The following is a 21,708-nucleotide window of genomic DNA, read 5'->3' on the forward strand; positions in this document are numbered from 1 at the left end:
ACTCAGAAGGACCAAGCAGACAGATGACTGCGGAAAAACTGAATGAAAGAATAGGGCTGGAGATGTAGCTCAGAGGTAAGAACACTTGTCTTGCATGTGTGAGGTTCTGGGTTCAATCCCCAGCACCAATGGGGAAAAGAAGAAAAAAAAAGTTTTACAACTATATCCTAAAGTATGAAGTTGTATTGATAGAGTAAAAACAAGCTATGTGAAGAGTAATTTGGGAATAAGATTCTCTGAACTAAACATGATTGTATAAATAAATGCAACAGACAAAACAGAATGGATATTGCCAAAACTTGAATGTATTGCCAAGTAATTTGTTGCATATGGATATGCCACAGTTTATCTGTTCATCTACTGATTGATATTTGGGTTGTTTCCAGGAGTTTGCTATTATGAATAAAGCTGCTATGAACCATCATATGTAAGTCCTTGGAAAATAGTTTGACAGTTTCTCTAAAAATTAAATATGCACTTACCATACAACTCATCCATTTCACTAATAGTTATTTACTCAGAAAAATAAAGACATATGTTCAAAGTGATTTATACTATTGTATATTCATGCCAGCAGTGTTTGAGAATTCTGGTTGCCTCATTCTTGGTTTTATCATTTCTTGTAATTTTTAATCATTCTAGAGAGAATGTAGAGAAAGCAAGAGATGAGTGAATTAAATATTGGTCACAGGAGTGGATTGTGGTAGTCATTTGTTCAAGTATTTTTGAAGTGTTGTTCAAATATTTCTGGATCTGAAGCATACATGATAGGATTATACTTCCTAGTCTTCTTGTGTTTGGGTAGGGCCATGTGACTGGCTGGCAAATATTATAGTTTGGATCTTTTAAAAAAAAAAATTTTAGTATGTTCAATAGTAACATGCCCCTTAAAGTTTGTATGAAGTTACTCTGAAAACCACATTCGTGACAAGTTTTTACATTTGTCAAAGGTAATTTTGCTTAAAACGCTGTCGTTGTTATACTTACTTGGTTTTATTAATTTACATGCATGCTTATTTACCATATGGCTAAGCAGGTCTTCTGGATCATTTGTTTTATGTTGACACAAATACTGTTCATTACAACTATTCTGAAAATGTAGAGTTCGCTCACACCAATAGAGGTGAACGCTAAAGTGGGCTTCTGCAATGTGCTGAGGTTCTCAAAAATTACTGTCCTATAATTACAGTTTACAAATGTAGGGATCTTCTTCATGTAGTTTTGCATGTTTAATCAGAGGCATGTTCATACAGAAGCTTTCCTTGTATACTCAGCACACATTTGAATCAGTATGTTTGTGCTGCAACTCATATGCTGTTATAAATCAGAAAAAAAAAATGTTTACTGTTGAATTCACAAAGTTCACCTTTATAGAGGCCACTGCTATAAGATCTTAGTAAAGGCCATTTCTGCTGGGCAGTCACATTCAGAGCTTGTCTCTTGTCAAGAAATTTACAAAGTTTAGTGATTTTTTATCAGTTTGTTCTTGGAGATTCTTGGGGGAATTATCTTCTGTCAATATGTCATCATCCTCAGAAATCACATATATTTTGAAACAATTGGGACATCTTCAGCAATGTGAACTTTTGTAGGACTCTCCTCTTGAGTTTGCTGGTTGATTGATTTGGATGAGTCACACTCTTCATCACAAATTTCTACATTAGATTTTTTGCCTCACTCCACACCTGCTCTGCACACCTCCTAGTGTGGATCTTGAATCCACTCCAAAGGTCTATATGTTGAAGTCTTGGCCCCAGCCCATAGCTCTATAGGGAGGTGGTGGAACCTTTGGAAAGTGGGGTCTAAGAGAAGGAAGTTGAGGTCACTAGAAGCATGCTGTTGAAGGGTATATTGGGACGCCTTTTTCCTTTCTGGCCACTATGAGAGAAATAGCCCTCTTCTGCCGCACACTCCTACCATGATGTACTGTGCTACTCAGGCCCAAAGCAACAGGGCCAAGTGGCTATGAACTGAAAGCTCTGAAATTATGATCCAAAATAAACCTTTTCCATTGTTAGTCACTTGATGGTCTCAGATATTTTGTCACAGTAACAGAAATCTAACACGGAAAATTGGCACCAAGAATGGTATTATTACTGTGACTATTCCTGATGATATGGTTTAGAAGCTTTTGGCATTAGTTTGTGGAAGAGTATGGAAAAGTTTGGAGAAGTGAGCTAGAGGAAGCCTAGAATGCAGTAAAAGGAGCTTAATAGGTGATTCTAATAAGGACTTAAAAAAAAACAGAATGCTGATAGAAATTGAGACAGTAAAGGTAATGCTCATGAAGTTTCATAATGCAAATAGACTCGATTGGAAATTGCACTAAAGGCCATCCTTTTTACACTGGCAAACAATTTGGATACAATTGTATTTGTATACTGAGACTTTGTGGAGCAGAGTTGAAAGGTGATAGACTAGTTTATCCAGTGGAGGAATTTGCAAGTCAGCAAACTATGCAGGCAGTGATATGGGTACTACTGGATGGTTTTCAGCCAAACATGCTATAAGTATCAGGAGCAAGGGAAACAGCACAAGACTTTGGAAAACTTTCAGATAACTATAAAAGGAGTATGCTCAAAGGTGCTTCCAAGGATGTGAAGTTGCCCAAGAGGTTAACATCATTAAGATTGCAACTACTTTGCACCAGGACAATAGGAAACATACCTTGAAGCCATCTCAGCAGTTCTCACTATTTAAATGAAAGTATAAACTCATTGCTACTTCTGCAGGACTGCCTAGGGAATTGTTTGCCCAATGAGTCATTTTATTTCTCAGAGGTTGTTAGTCTTGATTCAAGCAGCCTAGGTACAGCACAGAGCTTGGTGTCATCCTTGTGATATTGGTTTTGTGCGCATGCAGAATGCAAGACTTAATGGGGTCATAACTTTCACCAAGGTCTCAAAATTTCATTTAAAGCCTATACAGTGTGTGGTAGGGTCAGAGTTCTTGAAATCAGCATCTGACATAGTGACACATGAAGCTGTGGGTGAATCTAAAGCTGCAGGGGAGACTCCAGGAAGTTAGAGATGTCAAGGGAAGCTGTAAATCAAGAGAGTGGCCCTATGTGGGTGGCAGCCAGCAAGGCCATAGGGGCAGGGCTGCCCAACCTTGGGAACCCACATTCTGCCACAGTGTTTCCTGGGTGCCAGACATGGAGACTTAGGAACTAATGTCCCCCGCCCACCACCACCACTGGTTTCTATCTCACTTTGGTATGATCCTTCCCTTCTGTGTCTGTCCCTCCCTTTTAGAATGGGAATGTTTACCCTGTGCCTGTCCCATCATTGTAGCATTGTTGTTTTGTTTTAATAGGGGCTTACAGCTAAGAGTTTGCCCTGAGTTTTAGAAGAGACTTTGGACTATGACTTTTGAGCAGTGCTATTTTTTAAATTAAATTATTTATTCTCATTTGTTATATATGATGGAAGAATGCAATTCATATTACACATATAGAGCACAATTTTTCAAGTCTCTGGCTGTACACAAAGTATTTTCACATCATTCGTGTCTTCATACATGTATTTAGGGTAATGATGTTCATCTCATTCCACCATCTTTCCTAACCCCGTGGTTCCTCCCTTCTCCTCCCTCCCCTTTGCCCTATCTAAAGTTCCTTCATTCCTCTTGTGTTCCCTCCCCCCATTGCCATTATGAGTCAGCATCTTCATGTCAAAGAAAACATTTGTTGAGCAGTGCTATTTTTGAGCTGTTAAGATTTTGGCAACTCTTCTAGATGGACTGAATGCATTGTGCATTGTGAAATGCACCTTTGGGAGCCAAAGGTGGAATATTGTAGTTTGGATCTTAAATGTCCCACAGTGGTCCATGTGCTTGCCCCCAGCCCATGGCACTGTTAAAAGGTAGTGGAACCATTATGACATGGAACTTAGTGGAAGAAAGTTAGATCTTTGGGGGCATCCCTTTGAGGAAGATATTGTAACACCAGCTTCTCCTCTCTTGGTTTCCCAGTCACCATGAAATGAGCAGCTTTCTTCAGTACATGCTCCTGCTAGGATATACTGCATTGCAATAAGCCAACTGACATAAACTAAAAACTCTTAAACTTTGAGCCAAAATAAACTTTCTCTCCTTGTAAGTTATTTATCTCAGATATTTTGTCACAGGGATAGAAAGCTAACACAGCCCGTAACTTGTGAGCAAAAATGCCATGTATCATTTTAATCAGAGCATTTCATTGCCCTCCAGAGTTTCTCTTCCATGGAGACCAGTAGCTCTGCAGGTTAGACTTTTCTATTAGCTTGGATCACAGAATGAGAATGATAAAACCCCAATCCAACTTATGGTGGACGTGCAACATGAGAAGTAAAAAAATTTTCAAACCCATGAAATTTTTGATTATTTGCACAGCATGATCTAGGTTTATTCTTACAGAAAAATTCCTTAGTCATCTATAAATATAGAATTATACATTAATTTGTCTTAATTTTCTACCTAGGATTTTCATTGTTTTTAAACTAAGTCTTGGAATATCTAAGTCAATTGACTATGAGCAGTTGAACGTGTGGAAGGCACTCTCTAAGGTGGCCTCAATGATTCCCACTTCTTGGTTGTCATGTCTGCTCTAATATACTCCTCTTAAGTATAGGTTGGACTTAGATTCTTTTTAAATTATTAGAATGCAGCAGAAATAACAGGATGTCACTTCCAAGGTTACCATTGGTTTCCAGTTTGGATGCCCAGTCTCTCTTGATTTGGAGGAAGCCAGCTGCCATATTATGAGCTGCTATATGGAGAGGGACTTGTGGCAAGAAACTTATGTCTCCTCCACCTTCAGCAAGCCCTTCAGCCTACCAAAAACCACACAAGTTGAGACTTCAGCACTTTATTGCAACCTTGTGAAAGACCTTCAGCCACAGGTACCAGAAACAGATAATGAATGCTGTTGTTGTTTTTTTTTTTTTTCTTCTTTTTGTTTGTGTTGTTTTAATTCACTAGGTTTTAGGATAATTTGTTAAGCAGCAAAAGATAAGTAATACAAATAGGGTGACCTTAAATACCAGTTTGCCCAGGACAAATCCAATTTGCACTTTTTACTCCAAATGGTTATGAACATTCCCTTTTCCTCTTTATTTTTTTCCCCTTTTCCTCTTTAAAACATCCCAGATACGATAAGATTGGCTCTATTGCTAGACTTAGTTGAGATTTTGATATAAAGAATTCACTTATTTCTGAAATATTCTTTCCCTACCACAGCCAAGGTTTTTAAAATTCATTGGTAGCCTTTTCTTCTTGAAAATATATTCTTAAAAATTCTAGTCCATTATAATGAGAAATGATAACTGGCAGAAAGTCCAGCAATCTAGTGGATATGTTACCTGGAAATTCTTTGTCTCCAAGCAGCTTCTAACTAAATCTCTGCCAGATTCCTAGATGAAATTTTTGAGGCGCCCCTTATTTCATACACAACAACCCTTTATTCTACCTCCCTGGAAGATTGTGAACAATACTTTCTGGTTGGTGTCTACTTAAGAAATCTCATAGGGCTGGGGTTGTGAACAGTATGTATGTCCTCCCAAAACAATGTCTTTCTAAAACACTTCAGCTATATTGTTCCCTCAATTCACATTTTAAAACTTTAAAAATTTCATGTTTTAGATTAATGACTAGGGTTACAAAAACAATAGAGTTCCCATGTACTTTTTACCCAGCTTTCCCCAATAATAGCATCTTATATAATCATAGTAAGTTGTCCAAACTAGGAAATTGGCAAAGACACAATATTAACTAAGGTTTTTGCATGAATTCATTTTGAGTGTATGTGTAGTTCTATGAAACTTTATTACATATATAGATTCCTGTAACCACTCAATGTTCCATCATCATTAAACAGTTCCCCTTTTACTACCCCTTTAGAGCCATACCCTAACCTTAACTCATGACAGTCATTAGTTTGTTCACCATTGCTATAATTTTGTCATTTTGAGAATGATAATAAATGGAATCACACAATATGTACCTTTTTGAGGTTGGCTTTTTCTCACAGCATGACAGCCTTGACATCCATCTAAGTTATTACATGCATCAAATAGTTTCATTTTTTCTTAGTTGTAGATGGACACCTTTTTAATATATATTTTATAATTGTAATTAGACACAATACCTTTATTTACTTTTATGTGGTGCTGATGATTGAACCCAGAGCCCACGTGTAAGGCGAGCACTCTACTGTTGAGCCACAACCCCAATCCAGACACAATACCTTTTTATCTTATTTATTTATTTTTATATGGTGTTAAGGATCAAATTCAGGGTGTCGCAAGTGCTACGCAAGTGCTCTACCACTGAGCTACAACCCCAGCCCAGTTTCATTTCTGTTTATTGTTAGGTAGTGTTCTAGGTTTTTCATCCATCCACCCATTTAAGGACTTAGGTATTGTTTCTAGGTTTTGTCTGTTATAAACAAGGCTATTGAATATTCATATACAGATTCTTGCATTTACATAAGTTTTCACAGTGTTGTATGATAGGTATGTGTATAACTTTATAAGAAGCTGCCAAACTATTTCCCAGAAGGGCTGTACCATTTTACGTTCCTGTCAGCAATATGAGAGATCCAATTGTGCATTCTTACCAGCACTTTTTTTTTTTTTTAGTTGTAGATTTTTATGTGATGCTGAGGATTGAACCTAGTGTCTCACATGTGCTAGGCAAACACTACCACTGAGCCATAACCCCAGCCCCTCTATTGTTATTTTAGCTATTCTAATAGATGTGTACTGGTATCTCATTATGACTTTATTTTGTATTTCCCAAATAGCTAATATTTAATTATATTTTCATGTACTTAGTTGCCATTTATGTATCCATGAAGTATCTATTGAAGCCTTTGGCCTACTTTCTGATCAGATTTTTTCCTTACTGTTTAGAGTTCTTTCTCTAGGTGAATACTAGTTTTTTATTAGATATTTGATTTGCAGCTAATTTTTCCTGTCCTATTATGTTCTTATCATCTTACCAGGCTATTTCACACAGGAAAAGGTTTTAATTATAATACAGCCTCTAATTTATCAATTTGTGATTTTATGGATTATACTTCTGGTATCAAACATAACTTTTAAAATTCTAGAAGAAAATAATAACTTGTACCTAGATATTTTCCCTTGCAATTACTCTTTCCAAAATTGATTTTTCCAAGTTCATTTTCTTTTTGCCTCAAAAGCTTATGTGAGACAATGCAAGAAAGTTTAGAGGTGAAATGATTAGATTATGAGAGTCTTAAACTAATCAACAGCATTTATCCCCTGATAAGGATTAACTGGATGGTAACTGTAGGCAAGTAGGGTGTGCCGAAGAGGTAGGTCGTTGGGGGCATACCTTTGAGGTTATATCCCTGGTGAAGAACTCTAGAGCTTCCTGGTGCCATGTCCTGAGCTACTTTGTCCCATACTCTTCTGCCATGATGTTCTGCCTCCCCTCAGGCCTAGAGTGATGGAGTCGGACATCTGTGGATTGAGATCTCTGGAACTATGAGTACCAAATTAACTTTTCCTCCTCTAAAATTGTTCTTGTCAGGTCTTTTGGTTATGGCAGTGAAGAAACTGACACACAGTTCAGAGTGCATTTTCTCGCCCACTTTTACAGGCTAGACAGTTTAGTTTTCAAAGTCCTTGGGTCTGCCCAGGACTTCCTACAAAGATTTTATATATATATTTGTTTTTAGTTGGACACAATATCTTTATTTTATTTATTTATTTTTATGTGGTGCTGAGGATCAAACCCAGAGCCTCGCACATGCTAGGCAAGCAATCTACCACTGACCAAAACCCCAGCCCCCTACAAAGATTTAAAGAATCCTTTTCTCAAGTTCCTTTCTCTCCATTTTCCTCCTTCAACCTATAGTTAGGATTGGTAGAGAGCTGCCACTTTGCAGATGGTCACTCAGTATAGGACAAGGATGGTCTACAGGGCCTTACTCCACAGTCTCAGCCAGACTCAGTGATAAGGGGAATGGGTATTTCCACCCCCACCCCCACCCCCTCCCCATGGTATTTACCTAGAATAGGGAGAATAATCAAATAGACTTTTTCCTACTGAGTCACCTTTTTCCCATTCCTTTGGAATGCTCAGCTGATAAAGAAAAGTAACATCTATGCCATGTTCTAAGCCTGTTTGGTTTGTGTTTAAAATATAGAAAATGACATTCATATAACAAACCCTGTACAGTACTGATCATTGTTAACATTGAATTTCTTATGCAACTTCTATTTTTTTGTAGTGCTAGAGATCTAACCCAGGTCCTTGCAAATGATAGGCAAGTGCTCTGTCACTGGAATACATCCTCAGCCCCTATGCTTTATTTCTTAAAAGGACAAAATAATACAAGTAAAGTTGATGAGCTTGTCATGCTTCCCATTCCCTTCTAGAAATTATCATAACTATTTTTTTGTTTTAGATATACATGACAGTAAGGGTGTATTTTGATATATACACACGTGGGCTACAAACCATTATGATATTGTTCCTGTTATCGTGGTTGAACATGATATGAGTTGCATTGGTCGTGTATTCATATATCATGACCTTATTGATGCCTTTTCAGCTTATTGTTTGCATGTACACATAGATAAGGATGCATGCAGGTAGCTATAAACAATTTAACTATTATGATGAAAATTTATACCAATGACATTATATATATTCTGAACTGGCTCATTCAGCTTTACCCTTTAGTCTTCTCTTTTAATAGGTATATTTAATCTCTTTACATTTTAAACATTATTTCCCATATTTAGTATTTGGAATGTTTTTAAAAAGCCATTATATTTTTAAATTATGAACTTAATTTACGTAAGTTTTAATCTCAATGATTTATTCATCTGTGAATACTTTTTATTGGTTCTTTTTAATTATATATAACATTAAGGTTCATTTTGACAAAATTATAAATATCCAGAATATAATTTGTTCTAATTCAGTCTCAGTACTTACCCTTTCTTCTTCCCTCCCTCTACTGATCTGCTATTTATAGCTTATTTTTTAATGTCTTGTGGATATACATGAGATTCACTGTTATATATTCATTTATGTTCATAGGAAAATTAGGTCAGATTAATTCCACTTTTCTTTCCTTATCATATCATCTTCCTACTCCTTCAATCCCCTTGTTTCCTCCACTGATCTTTCTTCTATTTTTTAAATGCCCCCCTCCCCTAGACACATCTTATTATGAATTAGATTCCACATATCAGAGAAAATATTAAACTGACTTTTGACTTCAAGAGACTGGTTTCTTTCACTTAGAATGATAGTCCCCAGTTCCATCCATTTACCAGCAAATGCTATCATGTCATTATTCTTTATGGCTGAGTAATACTCCATTATATATATACAGCACATTTTCTTTATAAATTCATCTGTTGAAGGGCACCTAGGTTGGCACCATAGTTTGAGCCATATGGTGGTTCCATTTCTTGTTTTTAGAGGAAACTTCATACTGCTTCCCAGAATGGTTGCACTAATTTGCAGTCCCATCAGTATATAAGTGTACTTTTTCCCCCACATGCTCACCAACATTTATTATTGATATTCATGATAACTGCCATTCTAAATAGAGATGAAATATCAATGTAGTTTTAATTTGCAACTCCCTAATTGCTAGATATGTTGAACATTTTTTCATATATTTGTTGATCATTTGTATTTCCTTTGAGAAGTGTCTCTTTAGTTTTTTTGCCAATTTATTGATTGGGTTACTTGAGTTTTTTTAGTGCTAAGTTTTCTGAGTTCTTTATATATTCTGGATATTAATGCCCTGAGGAACAGGTGGCAAAGATTTTCTCCCATTCTGTAGGCTCTTTCTTCGTGTTTTTCAATTGTTTCCTTTGCTGTGCAGTAAAATTATACTCCAGAGCTATAGTAACAAAAACAGCATTGTACTGGTATGAAAACCAATGGAACAGAAGATAGAGACAAACCCACATGTATACAGTTATCTGATACTAGGCAAAGGTGCCAAAAACATTTACTGGAGAAAACAGTCTTTTTTAAAAATGGTGCTGGCAATACAGAAATCCATATATAGAAGAATGAAATTTAACCCCTAACTCTCACCCTATGTAAAGGTCAACTCAAGAGGCTGGGATTATGGCTCAGTGGCAGCGCACTTGTGTGGCATGTGTGAGGCACTGGGTTCAATCCTCAGCACCACATAAATATGTTTTGTCTATTTCTTCATTCATTGTTTCGTATTGAGCACTTTAAGATGTTTTGTACCTTGAGACCTTTTGGTGACATTCTATGAACAGGAAATTTTCTCAATCTTTGTAGGTTTGAAAATGCCTTTAGATTTTACACTGGTTTTTAATAATTGGTTGGGTTTACAATTCTGTATTGCTAGCGTCTTGTATTCTGGCAGGTATTGTTGAAAAAAATGGTTGTCAATTTGTCATTTCTTTGAAGAATGTGTTTTCTAATAGCTTCTGGGTTTCACTGAAAGGAAAGTGTTTAATAATTTGTATTCCATTTAGAACTCATCATTTTTTAAATTGAAACTATACATCTTCAGTCCTGGAAAATTTTTCTTTTTAAATATTGCTTCTCTCAGTTTCTTTCCAGAACTGCTAGAAATTCTCAGTCTTTCCTCCATAACATCTATTACATGTTACACCTCATTATTCCCCCTATGCTGTGTTCTAGCCGATTCCTTCAAGTCATTCTTTCATTAAATTTTCTCATTTGAGAAAATTGTTTTCCAGTTTTTCTCTTCTTGTTTCATAATCTCTTATCTCTTTTGTGAATGTTAGTCTTTCCATTATCTCTGAGCATTTAAACATACTTATTTCAAAGTCCTAATATTTCTCATTTCCGACTTCTTAAGAGTTCTGCCATTCGTTGGTGCTTAACATTGAATTTAAAATTTTTTTATCTGTGAACTAATGTATTGTATCTGTGATTTATTTTCTTCAGATAGGGTTTTGTTTATTGCATGGTTATGGACACAAATGCTTCCCTTGGAGAATTTTGCTTCTTTTAGGGCCTTGCATAGTTTCCTGAAACTAAACCAGATGTTATGTTTTTGTTGAATATAACTTTTTCATTATGCAGATGGTATGAATTGACTTCTTCAGTCACATGCAGTCAAGTTTCTTGTCGGGTGACTTTGTTTAAACCCATGGTCTGAGATGGGAAATTTGTTTTCTGCTATTAACCTGGTTAGTGCATATGGATATTTTGGTCCCTTTATTGGAATAGGGCTTTCTCAATTCTAAGTGTGCCCCATTTCTCCTCCTTCATGTTCACTATGACTACAGTCTCAGTCCCTAACATTCAATCAGTGAACCTCCTGATTACTAAGGTATATATCTAGTCCTGGTACCTCCACAGGCCACATTTAAAGTTATGTGGGTTCTCTCTCCAATTCTGCCACCTCAAAATTTCCTTTTCTTCCTTTAGAACCTGTGTTTTTAAATAAGAATATTTTGTCAGTATGTTTATGTCTTAGGAGCAAAGATGAATATTCCCCACATCCATTCAGTCTGTCTCTAAAAAAGAAGAGTTAATTGATATTTTTAACTTACCATTCATACTCTCCTTCGAGGTAAATGGCATTATCTCCATTCTACAGGCAAGGAAGAAGTTATGCCCTAAGTCAAAGCTATCCAATGTTGGGTCTAGAATTTAAACTCAGGGATATTACTCTCCACTAAAGTATTTGACAAACAAGTTGGATACTCTTCCAAAGAGAAATAATGTGCAATCTGACTAAACTGCATATAAAAATACCTGAGAATCATTATTGTAATTTCTTTTAGACACTTCTCATTTTCAAACCATAATCCCTAAGTGCAATTAACTTCTGGGAAATAATGAAACCGTTTAGGGACCTTTGTTCAATTTTTTGGCAATTCCCATAACTGCCTCATGCTCAGTAGCATTAAACTTCAGATTGACAGTACTTCTTTGGCTGATGCCATCACAGGCTAAAACCTATCTTGATAAAATAGAGAAATAGCATTGCCAGCTAGCTTTCCACTTATACCTTCCAAAATGGTTGGCACCACATTCTGTACTCACTGATGTGTTATTGGTAAATCTGTTTAACAGACTACCCAACTGTCTCCTTCCATGGAAATATTTCTCATTGTCTTTTGAAATGTATCTGAAGCAGCTTCTTTTGACCACTAAAAACAGATTTTTTTATTTGGGGGATCTTTAATATTGTGGGTAGTTCATATTGGACGAAACATCTTGAACACAAATAAGTCAACTTTTTTCTCTTCCTTCCTTATGCCTTTAAGAAAGAATGTATATGCATCTAGTTCTTTGGCTGCTTGGTCTACTGTAGTGAGTAGCAGTTTTGGATCAAGCTCTCAATGGTATCAGCATTGGGGGAAAGTCTGCACTCATCCCAGTGCCTTTGGATTCCATCCTGTTTTCTGGAAGTTTATGTCTTTGGCTGTTATTTAAAGCACTTAAGTCTTCTGAGTCTACCAAGTTTTTTGCTTTGTTTTTTCAAATGATCTTCAATAACACTTTTATTTTAAAAAATTTAAAATGCCATATCCAAGTATACACATATTTTTCAATGTAGCAAACAGATCAAAACCACAGTAAAATTACTATTGCATCAGTTTTGAAAGCTCTAGACCTCTTAGAGCACCTAGGAAGTTGTTTCCTTTCATGTATTTCTGTTAAAAAAAAAAAGTAATTTTTGTTTCAAACCCATAGATCCTATTGAATGCAAAAGAAATTATACACAACCTCCAACTCACATTTTTTAAAAAATATTTTTAGTTGTAGATGAACACAAAACCTTTATTTTGATTGTTTAGGTTTTTTTTGTTTTGTTTTGTTTTGTTTTGTTTTTAATGTAGTGCTGGGGATTGAACCTAGTGCCACATGTGTCCTAGGCAAGTGCTCTACCACTGAGCCACAATCCTAGCCCTACAACTTGCATTTTAGAAGTTAGTTTGAAAGAGAAATGAAAGTATTTCTTGGTCTTTGACTTGATGCAGGTGGGAAATGAAATGATCTTGTTTGTATGAATTTGTACAAATATTCCCCATTGGAACAATGATATAGAGAAAAGGGGTTGGTTACCTGGTTAGCCTATCAAAGTTTATTAAACCATAATTGAACAGCACTGTTTCTTGTAAAAAAAAAAAACCTTTGTCAATTCTAGGTACCAGAGACTACCCATCCCAAACTGACTACATTTTTTTAAACAAATGTTGGTATGGGTGACCTGACAGAATTAGAACTTCTAAAAATTAGGAAATTAGGGGGCTTGGGGTCGGGCTCAGTGGTAGAGCGCTCGCCTAGCACATGCAAGGTCCTGGGTTTGATCCTTAGCACCACATACGAATAAATAAAATAAAGGTTTAAAAAGAAAGAAAGAAGAAATATATCTAAAAAAAAATTAGGAAATTATCCCTATGCCCAGGAGATTATATGTTTGAGAGGTAAGGAATGGAAGTGGAGAAAAGCTTCAGGTGAAAGGTACAACATGTCTGAAGGTTGAGAAACTCGTTTGGCAAACTGTGATAATGGCTGGAAAATTTAGAACCAGAAGTACTAAAGGAGTAAGAGAGAGGAAGATGATGTACTCAGTGCCCCAACAGATGGGAATTACACATTATGAACAGAAGAAAAGGGTTGGGATTGTGGCTCAGTGGCAGAGTGCTTGCATCGCACATGTGAGGCTCTGGGTTCAATTCTCAGTGCTGCATATTTTAAAAAAAAAAAAAAGTCTGAAGAGAAGGAAAGGGAAAAAAAGATGCAACAGTAAGAAAATCAATCATTGACACCCACAAATACGCTCAATATTAATCATACCTCCTACATTTACAGTAATGAACAAACAGATCCTCCATGCTGAAACACGCAAAGTGAACAGGAGTCATGCAAAAGTGGCTGAGGAGAGTGCTCCAAGTAGAAGATGTCATATGAGCCAGGACCCAGAGGTGGGAAAGAATGGCACAACCATTAAGTAAATATGTGAGTGATTTAATAATGAAGGACATATGGTTCTCTTTGACACTCTTAACTACCAGCATTTGCCTCTGATACATTCTAGAGGCATGACCAGTTTGGATGGCCAGTTGTAGAAACAACTTTGACCCTCAACTACTAATACTTTGACAAAATAGAAAAGAACCACTCTTTGCTTCAATTATTTATTTTCATTTACTGGTACTTCCTAAGAAGGGGCTGCTGCATGCCCTGATGGCTAACCTGTATTGAGAAAACAGTTTTCCAGCTCAGGAAGGGCAAAGGTTCCAAGTTTGCAGTCACCATAACAGTGTCATATCCTGTTTGGGCTGACAAGCGCTAGAGCTGGTCAGCGTAGGCCACACCAGCTTGTGTCCAAGAACATCTCTCCATACCTCCCTTAGGTAAAAGTGGAAAAGTTTTCAAATGAGGTATTTCAAACATTTCACCTAGAATTGTAACTGAGGTGTAATTAAATATTAATTACCATGTAAAAGAGAAACCATGGAGCCCATTATTTCTTGACTACTTTGTTAGGCTAACATTGTTTTACAAACTTTTTTAGAATTCAATAGGGCACTCAGACCTTTTGTCCAGATCATTAGTGATACTGAGTAATTGTTGGAGTAACCGGCCAGACAAGGAATCAAGAAATCAGTGTTAGAGCAAGTACTTGATAATTATCAAGAGCACCTCAAATATTTGCTTTTGGGGGGAGAAAGTCATGGCAGGCATGCTAGTTGCCTACCCAAAACCTATTCCCCTTTCCTTTCACAAAGTGCTGATTTTGTCTGGGGCAGTAGGGTGCCCAGGTAAAAGACCTCCCCTTAGTCCCTTGTAGTTAGGAGTGGTGATCTGAAACAATACTGGCCGGTTAAAAGTAAGGAGTTCCTAGATGGACCTTCTTGAAAAGCACTTCAAAAGAGACAAAACTTCAATAGAATGTGCCTTTTGCTCTTTCCCCTCATTCCTATCTTAAAGGGCTATGTGATACCTGGATGTGCAGTAGTCCTTTTGAAATGTAAAGGCAGGCAGAACAGCAAGACTGACAGAGCATCAGCCCTTGGCTGGTTAGCTCTGGACTTAAAAAAAAAAAAAAAAAAGCTGCTATTTAAATTGAAATTCTGTACTTGAATTTTAGTTACATGCATCCCAACACAATTCTAAATGGTCAAAGTAACCTTCCATGGTGACCAGGACAAGCAAGCTTTCTTTAGCCAAAGGCAAAACAGATAATATAACTATGGCTCTTGGGTTGGGTACTCTTGTTGCTCTTCAGTTCCCCCTGAATCTGGAGTGTGATGGGGTAAAATTATAAAATGGAGGGCATTCTTCAAATTGAATTGTTTATTAGAATACTAATAAATGCAGATAAAAAATCCACACACAGAAAATGAACACACTTAAATGCTATTACAGATTAGGCAAATTAGTCAGGAAAAAAGTTCTTCAGTAGATATAAAATGTAAACATTTGCCCTGGGATTTCCCACAGATGGCATAGTCCATGAGGACTTATTTGGAACAAAAATGTGACTATTGAATTTCCAGTAAAGCCTCTAACTTCTGCAAACTTGCCACATTGAAAAAGTTCCTAGCACACTCAAATTTTTCTATGCAAAAAAATAAATGGCTTCCAATCAACTGGATACAGAGTATTGAAGCAAAAAAACCAGACTTCCAACAGTCAGCTGCCACTCACTATGCTAACTGTATTTACATTAACCTTGAGAGAGATTATAAAAATATAAAGTACATAAAACCCTTACTTGAGCCTGGGTGGGAGATGAAATATTTATTGCTTATCAAATGCTCCAGGGAGAGACATCAACTTGGTAGCTTGAACTTAGGGAGAGAATATTAAGAAGAAGCTCTCTTCTGTTCAGAAAATGGGGACTCATAAACTTCCATGGGTGGGCAGGTACAGACCAGGTGCTGATCTCCATATATGTCATCAATCCGGGCAATGGTTGGCCAGAATTTGTTCTCTGGTTTCACAAAGGGCTGGAAAGGACAAAAGATGAAAATACTAGGGGATATTGTGAGCATATGTTCTTAGGGAAAAGGAAGGTGCAAAGATATTCCCACAGCCCAAAATACCATTAGCCCAACAAGTACTAAAAGCTATTCTGTCAAAAACAACAGACATCCAGTGCAGTGGTGCACACCTATAATCCCAGGAACTCAGGAGGCTAAGGCAGGAGGATCACAAATTCAAGGCCAGCCTCAACAACTTACCAAGGCCCTATGCAACTTAGGGAGGCCCCACCTCAAAATGCAACATAAAAAGGGCTGGTATGTTGCTCTCTAGGTTCAATCCCCAGTACCCCCCCAAAACTTCAACTTTTGCCTTAGTAGTGGCAATCCTATAATCCCACAACTTGAGGCTGAGGCAAGAGGTTAGCAAGCCAGCCTCAGAACATAGCAAAAACCTGTCTGGGACTGGGGCTGTAGCTCAGTGGTAGGATGCCCCTTGGATTCAATCCCCAGTAATGCATTAAAAAAAAAAATTTCCAACATTTGAGCCTTGTCCCTATGTCACTCCCAACAGACTACAGAGTACCTTCTTCATATAATCTGTAAGAAGGCAGAGTGCACTTGGGTCCATTTTTTTGTTGAATGGCAGTAGAAAACATGTTAATCACAGAGATCCCCTAATATTCAGCTTTCTTCTGTACCTCTGTTACTATGGGTTCCAAACCTGTGGTGAATGTCCTACTTCTGACCTCAGGCACTGAAAGCCAGGGCCTTTGCCCTGTGTTCATCACGACCCACCTATCACAAGGTGTGCCATATAGGGTTTCTCTAATGAGGCTGTAGGAAAAGGATCCCTCAGGAGATGTGGCTTAGGCAAGTAAACACCAACACAATTGCCACATTCAGCTTCAGAGGAGAACTTACAAGTGGGAATGCCGCCACCTCTCTGGAATATGGACGATCCCAGTGGGAGGATGTGACACAGGTCAAGGAGTGTGGAGACATCTGAGAGAGACAAGGATGACAGTCAGCAGTGCACTGCCTTCTGCTCTACGCAACAGTCCTCGAGCTTCTGCTGGAAGCCCAGAGAGAGGAGTTGTCTTTCAATTTGGGGGATAGGAAAATTTTTGATGATATATTTCAATTATTAGAAGGGTAGGTAATAATAAGCATATCTACCACCCAGCAAGGTGACATGAACATTTTTTCATACTTGCTTCACCTTTTAAACTAAGACATTACATAAAGCTGTAACTCCCCTCTGCAACTCATTGCTTGCTCTCCTCGTCAGTGATAATCACTGTCCTGAATGTAGTGCTTATCAGTCTCATGTTTTTAACATTAATAAACAGCAAATAGCACAATTTGGCTCATTTTTAAACTTATCAATCTTTGAGAACCATTCTCCATCTGTTTCTGTAACTCAGTATTATGTTCTTTGAGATATCTATTGCAATTTTTAAAAATAGTCTAAATCCTGGAAGAATCAATATCTGGGGAGAAAAAAGAAATGACAGTAAAAATATATTCCTCACATTTAGCAAGGGCCTGCCTTCTCTTAGGCAGTGGCCCCTACATGCCAACTTGCCTTAGTTCCTTGTTTTCCAGCTTAGAGCCACGGAGATACAACCATAGCCTTCATGGTATGTTCCATTCATGGTTCTCCAGCCCAATGTCTGGACCTAACCAAAACTTAAGACCCTAACCAGATATAAAATTAACTTGCTATAGAAGAGGTAGGGTAATGCCTAACAAACTTTTCTCCAATATGGCTCATATACACTGCAAAACATCCAGGGCAGATCAAATGTTCTCAGAGGCCACTGTTCCAATACAAGAATTTGTATTTATACAGTTAGAATTTATGCACTTCTGATTTATGCCATCATTTCACTACAATGCATGAGAGACTTAGAAGGATAAGAATGCTTCAAGTCCTTCAGTATCCACTGCCTCCTTTGGCAATCCGTTGGGTACATGTAGGTATGTAGCTCCCACCCCAACATTATATCCGAGGAATCAGTTTGCTCAAGAAATGGACTACACCTTCTCAGAAGAATTATCTTATTCTAGGCAAGACTATCTTCAGATGAGAGTTCAGTAGTTGCCAGCAGACTGTCCAGACACCTTTTCCTACTCTATGGGACATCTGAATAAAGTATCAGCGCTGACGCACCTTTAATGGATTGACCCTAGGGTCGATGCGGCCCTCTTCAATGTCAGCAATTTCCTGCCGAATGTTGATCATGGCATCACAAAATCTGTCCAGCTCTGCCTTGTCTTCTGACTCAGTGGGCTCAACCATGAGGGTTCCTGCCACAGGCCAGGACATGGTGGGGGCATGAAATCCTGAAAAGGGAGATAGAAGAACTTGACTCACTTACTTTGGCCTCCCCTTATAATTTACCCAAAGGAAATCATCAAATAAATGTGTGCACACATACATGCATCTATACATGTATACACATGCATACTGCACATATACATGGGTACACACAAATATACATGGAAATTCATCTTAGCACAGTTATTCAAAGAAAAACTTAGGATATAAGCTAATTTCCAGCAATAGGAATTGGCTAAATAAATTTTACAGGACACCCATACAATAACTGTGAAAGCATTCAAAAATATATAAATTAATATTTGTTAAATTGGGTAAAACTTCAAAATTAGGTGTAAAAAAAAAGTTACTTATTACCCCACTTTGGTAAAATGACAACAAAAAAGACAAATACTAATGTTAACAGAGGTTATCACCAGGTTTCATTTTGTGTTTTAGGCTCTTTGAGACTGGATATAGCTCAGTGGTAGAGCATGTGCTGAGCATTCACAAGGCCATGGATTATCCCCAGCATGCACACACAAACACGCGCACATCCCCTCCCCCCCCAAAAAAAAAACACCTTTCTGCAATGATCATACCTTACTTACAAATAACAGAAATAAAAATATAGCCTATACAAATTTAAGTTACATATTGTCCCCATTTTTGGAAGTGAGGAAACTGAGACTTGGTCAGTACAGGGAAAGCATGAATGCAGCATGAGGTGTTTCTGTTTCCAAAAGTTTTTACATGTAAGATGAATCAATAAGAAATATTAACATAAGATTTCCTGAACAAAAGCAAACAACATTTTTACATTTTTCTGTGGAAAAAAATAATAAAAAATTTTGAGGGTGGTGCTGGGGAATGGAACCCAGGGCCATGTGCATGCTACCTGTGCACTCCTCCACTGAGCTACATTCTCAGCCCCTCTGTGAGACTTTTAAAAGAAAGAGTAACTCCAAGGCTGATAACACCTGTCAACTAATCTTGCCCCAGACTTCAGTGGTTCCCCAATTCTGGCATGCGTTAAGGATGTGGAGTGTTATAGTAATGTCTGCATACCATAAAGATTTATGTCCCCAACATTTTATTATAAAAATTTTCAAACATACAGATAATTTGAAAGCACTGTAGGTGAGTACCCAAATACCTATCACTAGATTCTATAATGTTTGCTTTATCACATTCATCCAGCTTATTTTTGATGCATTGCAATCATCATATACTTAGCTCTCTAATATTTCAATATGCATATCATTAACTAGAATTCAATATTTAGTCACACATTTTTGAGAAAATCTTCAATAAAATGCACAATCTTAACTGTACCCTTTAATGAATTTTAACAAATGCATACACTTGTGTCACCCAGCCAGTAAAGGACTGTTTATTTTTTAATAATAATCTGATTTCATTGAAGTCTACCCTCAATTTACTGTGTGAGCAAATTCAGTCCAACATTTTTAGTGGTCTCCATATCTGAAACTGTCAGAGATGTTTTCAGAGGACATTTCTGGATCTAGACCTTGGTTCAGGAAGTCCAGGGTAGGAGCTGAATCTTAGATTCTGAAAATGAGTCTGATAATTAGTTTGGCCTAAGACAGTATATCCCAAACTTGTCTGAAAAGAGACAGTGGGCACTTGTAAAATATATAGATTAAATCCAGATTCAGTGTTTATGGCTAAGATCAGAACCTGTGTTGTTAATTTCATTTTCCAACTCAATTTTTTTTGATGGGGAAGGGCAATACCAGGGATTGAACTCAGGGGCACTTGACTACTGAGCCACATCCCCAGCCCTATTTTGTATTTTATTTAGAGACAGGGTCTCACTGAGTTGCTTAACACCTCACTTTGCTAAGGCCTGCTTTGTACTCTTGATCCTCCTGCCTCAGCCTCCTGGCCACTGGGATTACAGGCATATGCCACTGCACCTGGCTCCAACTCATTTTTTTTTCCCCCAACTCTCATTTATTAACACATGTGCTGAGTGCTGAGGAACTTGGGCTTTGGACAAGTATGGAAATTCTATCAAACATCAAAATAGTATCCAAATTGGGAGAGAAAATATGACTTGGACACAGTGAGTTGTGACATCAGTTGCTACCTCTCTCTTAGACTTTTCTCTGTTGATGTGGTGTAATTAGGTGTGGGATGTAAACAATGCATGCAAGAATTGAAAATCTTCATCTCAACTGGCTATTACTCAATCCCTGGCTGGGTGAGTGAATCAGAAGAACAGAGTTAGTTCTACTATCAGGTAATGGGAGATACAGTTGCTAATTTTATTGGTAACAGCTTTCTTTGGTTTTTCCATTTATTATCAGTGTAATTCTACATAATATCATTCGAGAGGAGTTAATCATACATGCAGGACTCCCATTATGATGTAATAGCAAAACTACTAAAATTTTCACATTCCTTCTTAAAACAAGACATTAAAATTCAGACAGCTCTCCACATCCCTCCAAAGGCAAAGTTCTCCCCACCTTAGCCTTTCTGTGGGTTGAAGGATCCTTGATATTATTCATAGTGTCATTAAGAAAATGTAATTATAATGAGGATGTGGCGAATAAGGGATCTATGCTTCTCAAAATACTTTGGAGAAAGCTGAGTTTTTGTGAAAAGCATATCACCTATTTCTTCATTTCCGGAAGCAGCTGCAACGGCTGTGCCTTGGCCACAGTGGTTGTGTAACTCCAGAGCTATGTGTCTCTTAACACTTCTACAGGTCACCTGCTCTGCTTCCTTCCCTGTTCCACCAGCTTACCTTTTCATGGACCCCGTATTTAATAGGAATGGGAGAGAAGTAGGAATTTATGAGAAACACAGAAAAGGCACAATAATCCTTTTCTTTGGCATTTGAAAATCTAACTATTATGACTCCCTTTCTTGGCTCTGATGCATCCAAGAGGCATGTTTTAATGTCTTTCAAAGGGCAGGAGTGTAGCAATAGAAGAAAATTTTTTCATTATTAAAGGTTGCCAATAACCCTAGACTCCCAATTTATCCCATGAATAAGGATGCTGTGGTGCCTGAACATTCCATTTGTTTTTTGAGGAACTGGTCTGTAGCCAGAAGGGACAGCTGCATGAATGTCAGAAGCTACTTACCCTAAGTCCACTTACCATAATCTTGAAGCCTCTTGGCCACATCCACAGCATCAATATTTGCTGACTTTTTGAAGGGTCTTGTGTCCAAAATAAACTCATGAGCCACAAAACCTGTTCAGGCCCCCCCCCAAAAAAAAAAATTGTTTCACTTCAAGATTAGCATCAGCTTGTTTTGCCCAAACAAATAATTTAGCTCTTTCTGCATATTAGTGAGGACCAAGAAGCTACGAGCACTTGGTAAGTTTATAGCTGGCAATGAAGAATTCATTGACTCTAATTACATGTGTGTCTGATTTTATTTCACTACCCACCCATGAGCCTGATCACAGCTGATGGG

The 21,708-nt window shown here is 37.5% G+C and overlaps 1 protein-coding gene and 1 pseudogene across 1 annotated transcript in view; both read right to left on the minus strand.

The window, feature by feature from the left end:
- Positions 1 to 904: 904 nt before the first annotated feature.
- Positions 905 to 4,736, minus strand: LOC124093440 (zinc finger protein 639-like; annotated as a pseudogene).
- A 10,546-nt stretch (positions 4,737 to 15,282) lies between these two features.
- Positions 15,283 to 21,708, minus strand: part of Gldc (glycine decarboxylase) — an 86,236-nt gene continuing 79,810 nt past the window's right edge. The window contains exons 22-25 of the mRNA XM_046445817.2: positions 21,387 to 21,482; positions 18,106 to 18,278; positions 16,854 to 16,934; positions 15,283 to 15,956 (exon numbers count right to left, since the gene is read on the minus strand). Coding sequence (XP_046301773.1) covers positions 15,813 to 15,956; positions 16,854 to 16,934; positions 18,106 to 18,278; positions 21,387 to 21,482 — 494 coding nt within the window. The 3' untranslated portion in view covers positions 15,283 to 15,812. The remainder of the gene's footprint in view (positions 15,957 to 16,853; positions 16,935 to 18,105; positions 18,279 to 21,386; positions 21,483 to 21,708) is intronic.

This window comes from Marmota monax, unplaced genomic scaffold, assembly GCF_021218885.2.
Source record: "Marmota monax isolate L192 unplaced genomic scaffold, Marmota_monax_Labrador192_F-V1.1 WCK01_AAM20220418_F8-fsc00124, whole genome shotgun sequence".
Taxonomy (NCBI): domain Eukaryota; kingdom Metazoa; phylum Chordata; class Mammalia; order Rodentia; family Sciuridae; genus Marmota; species Marmota monax.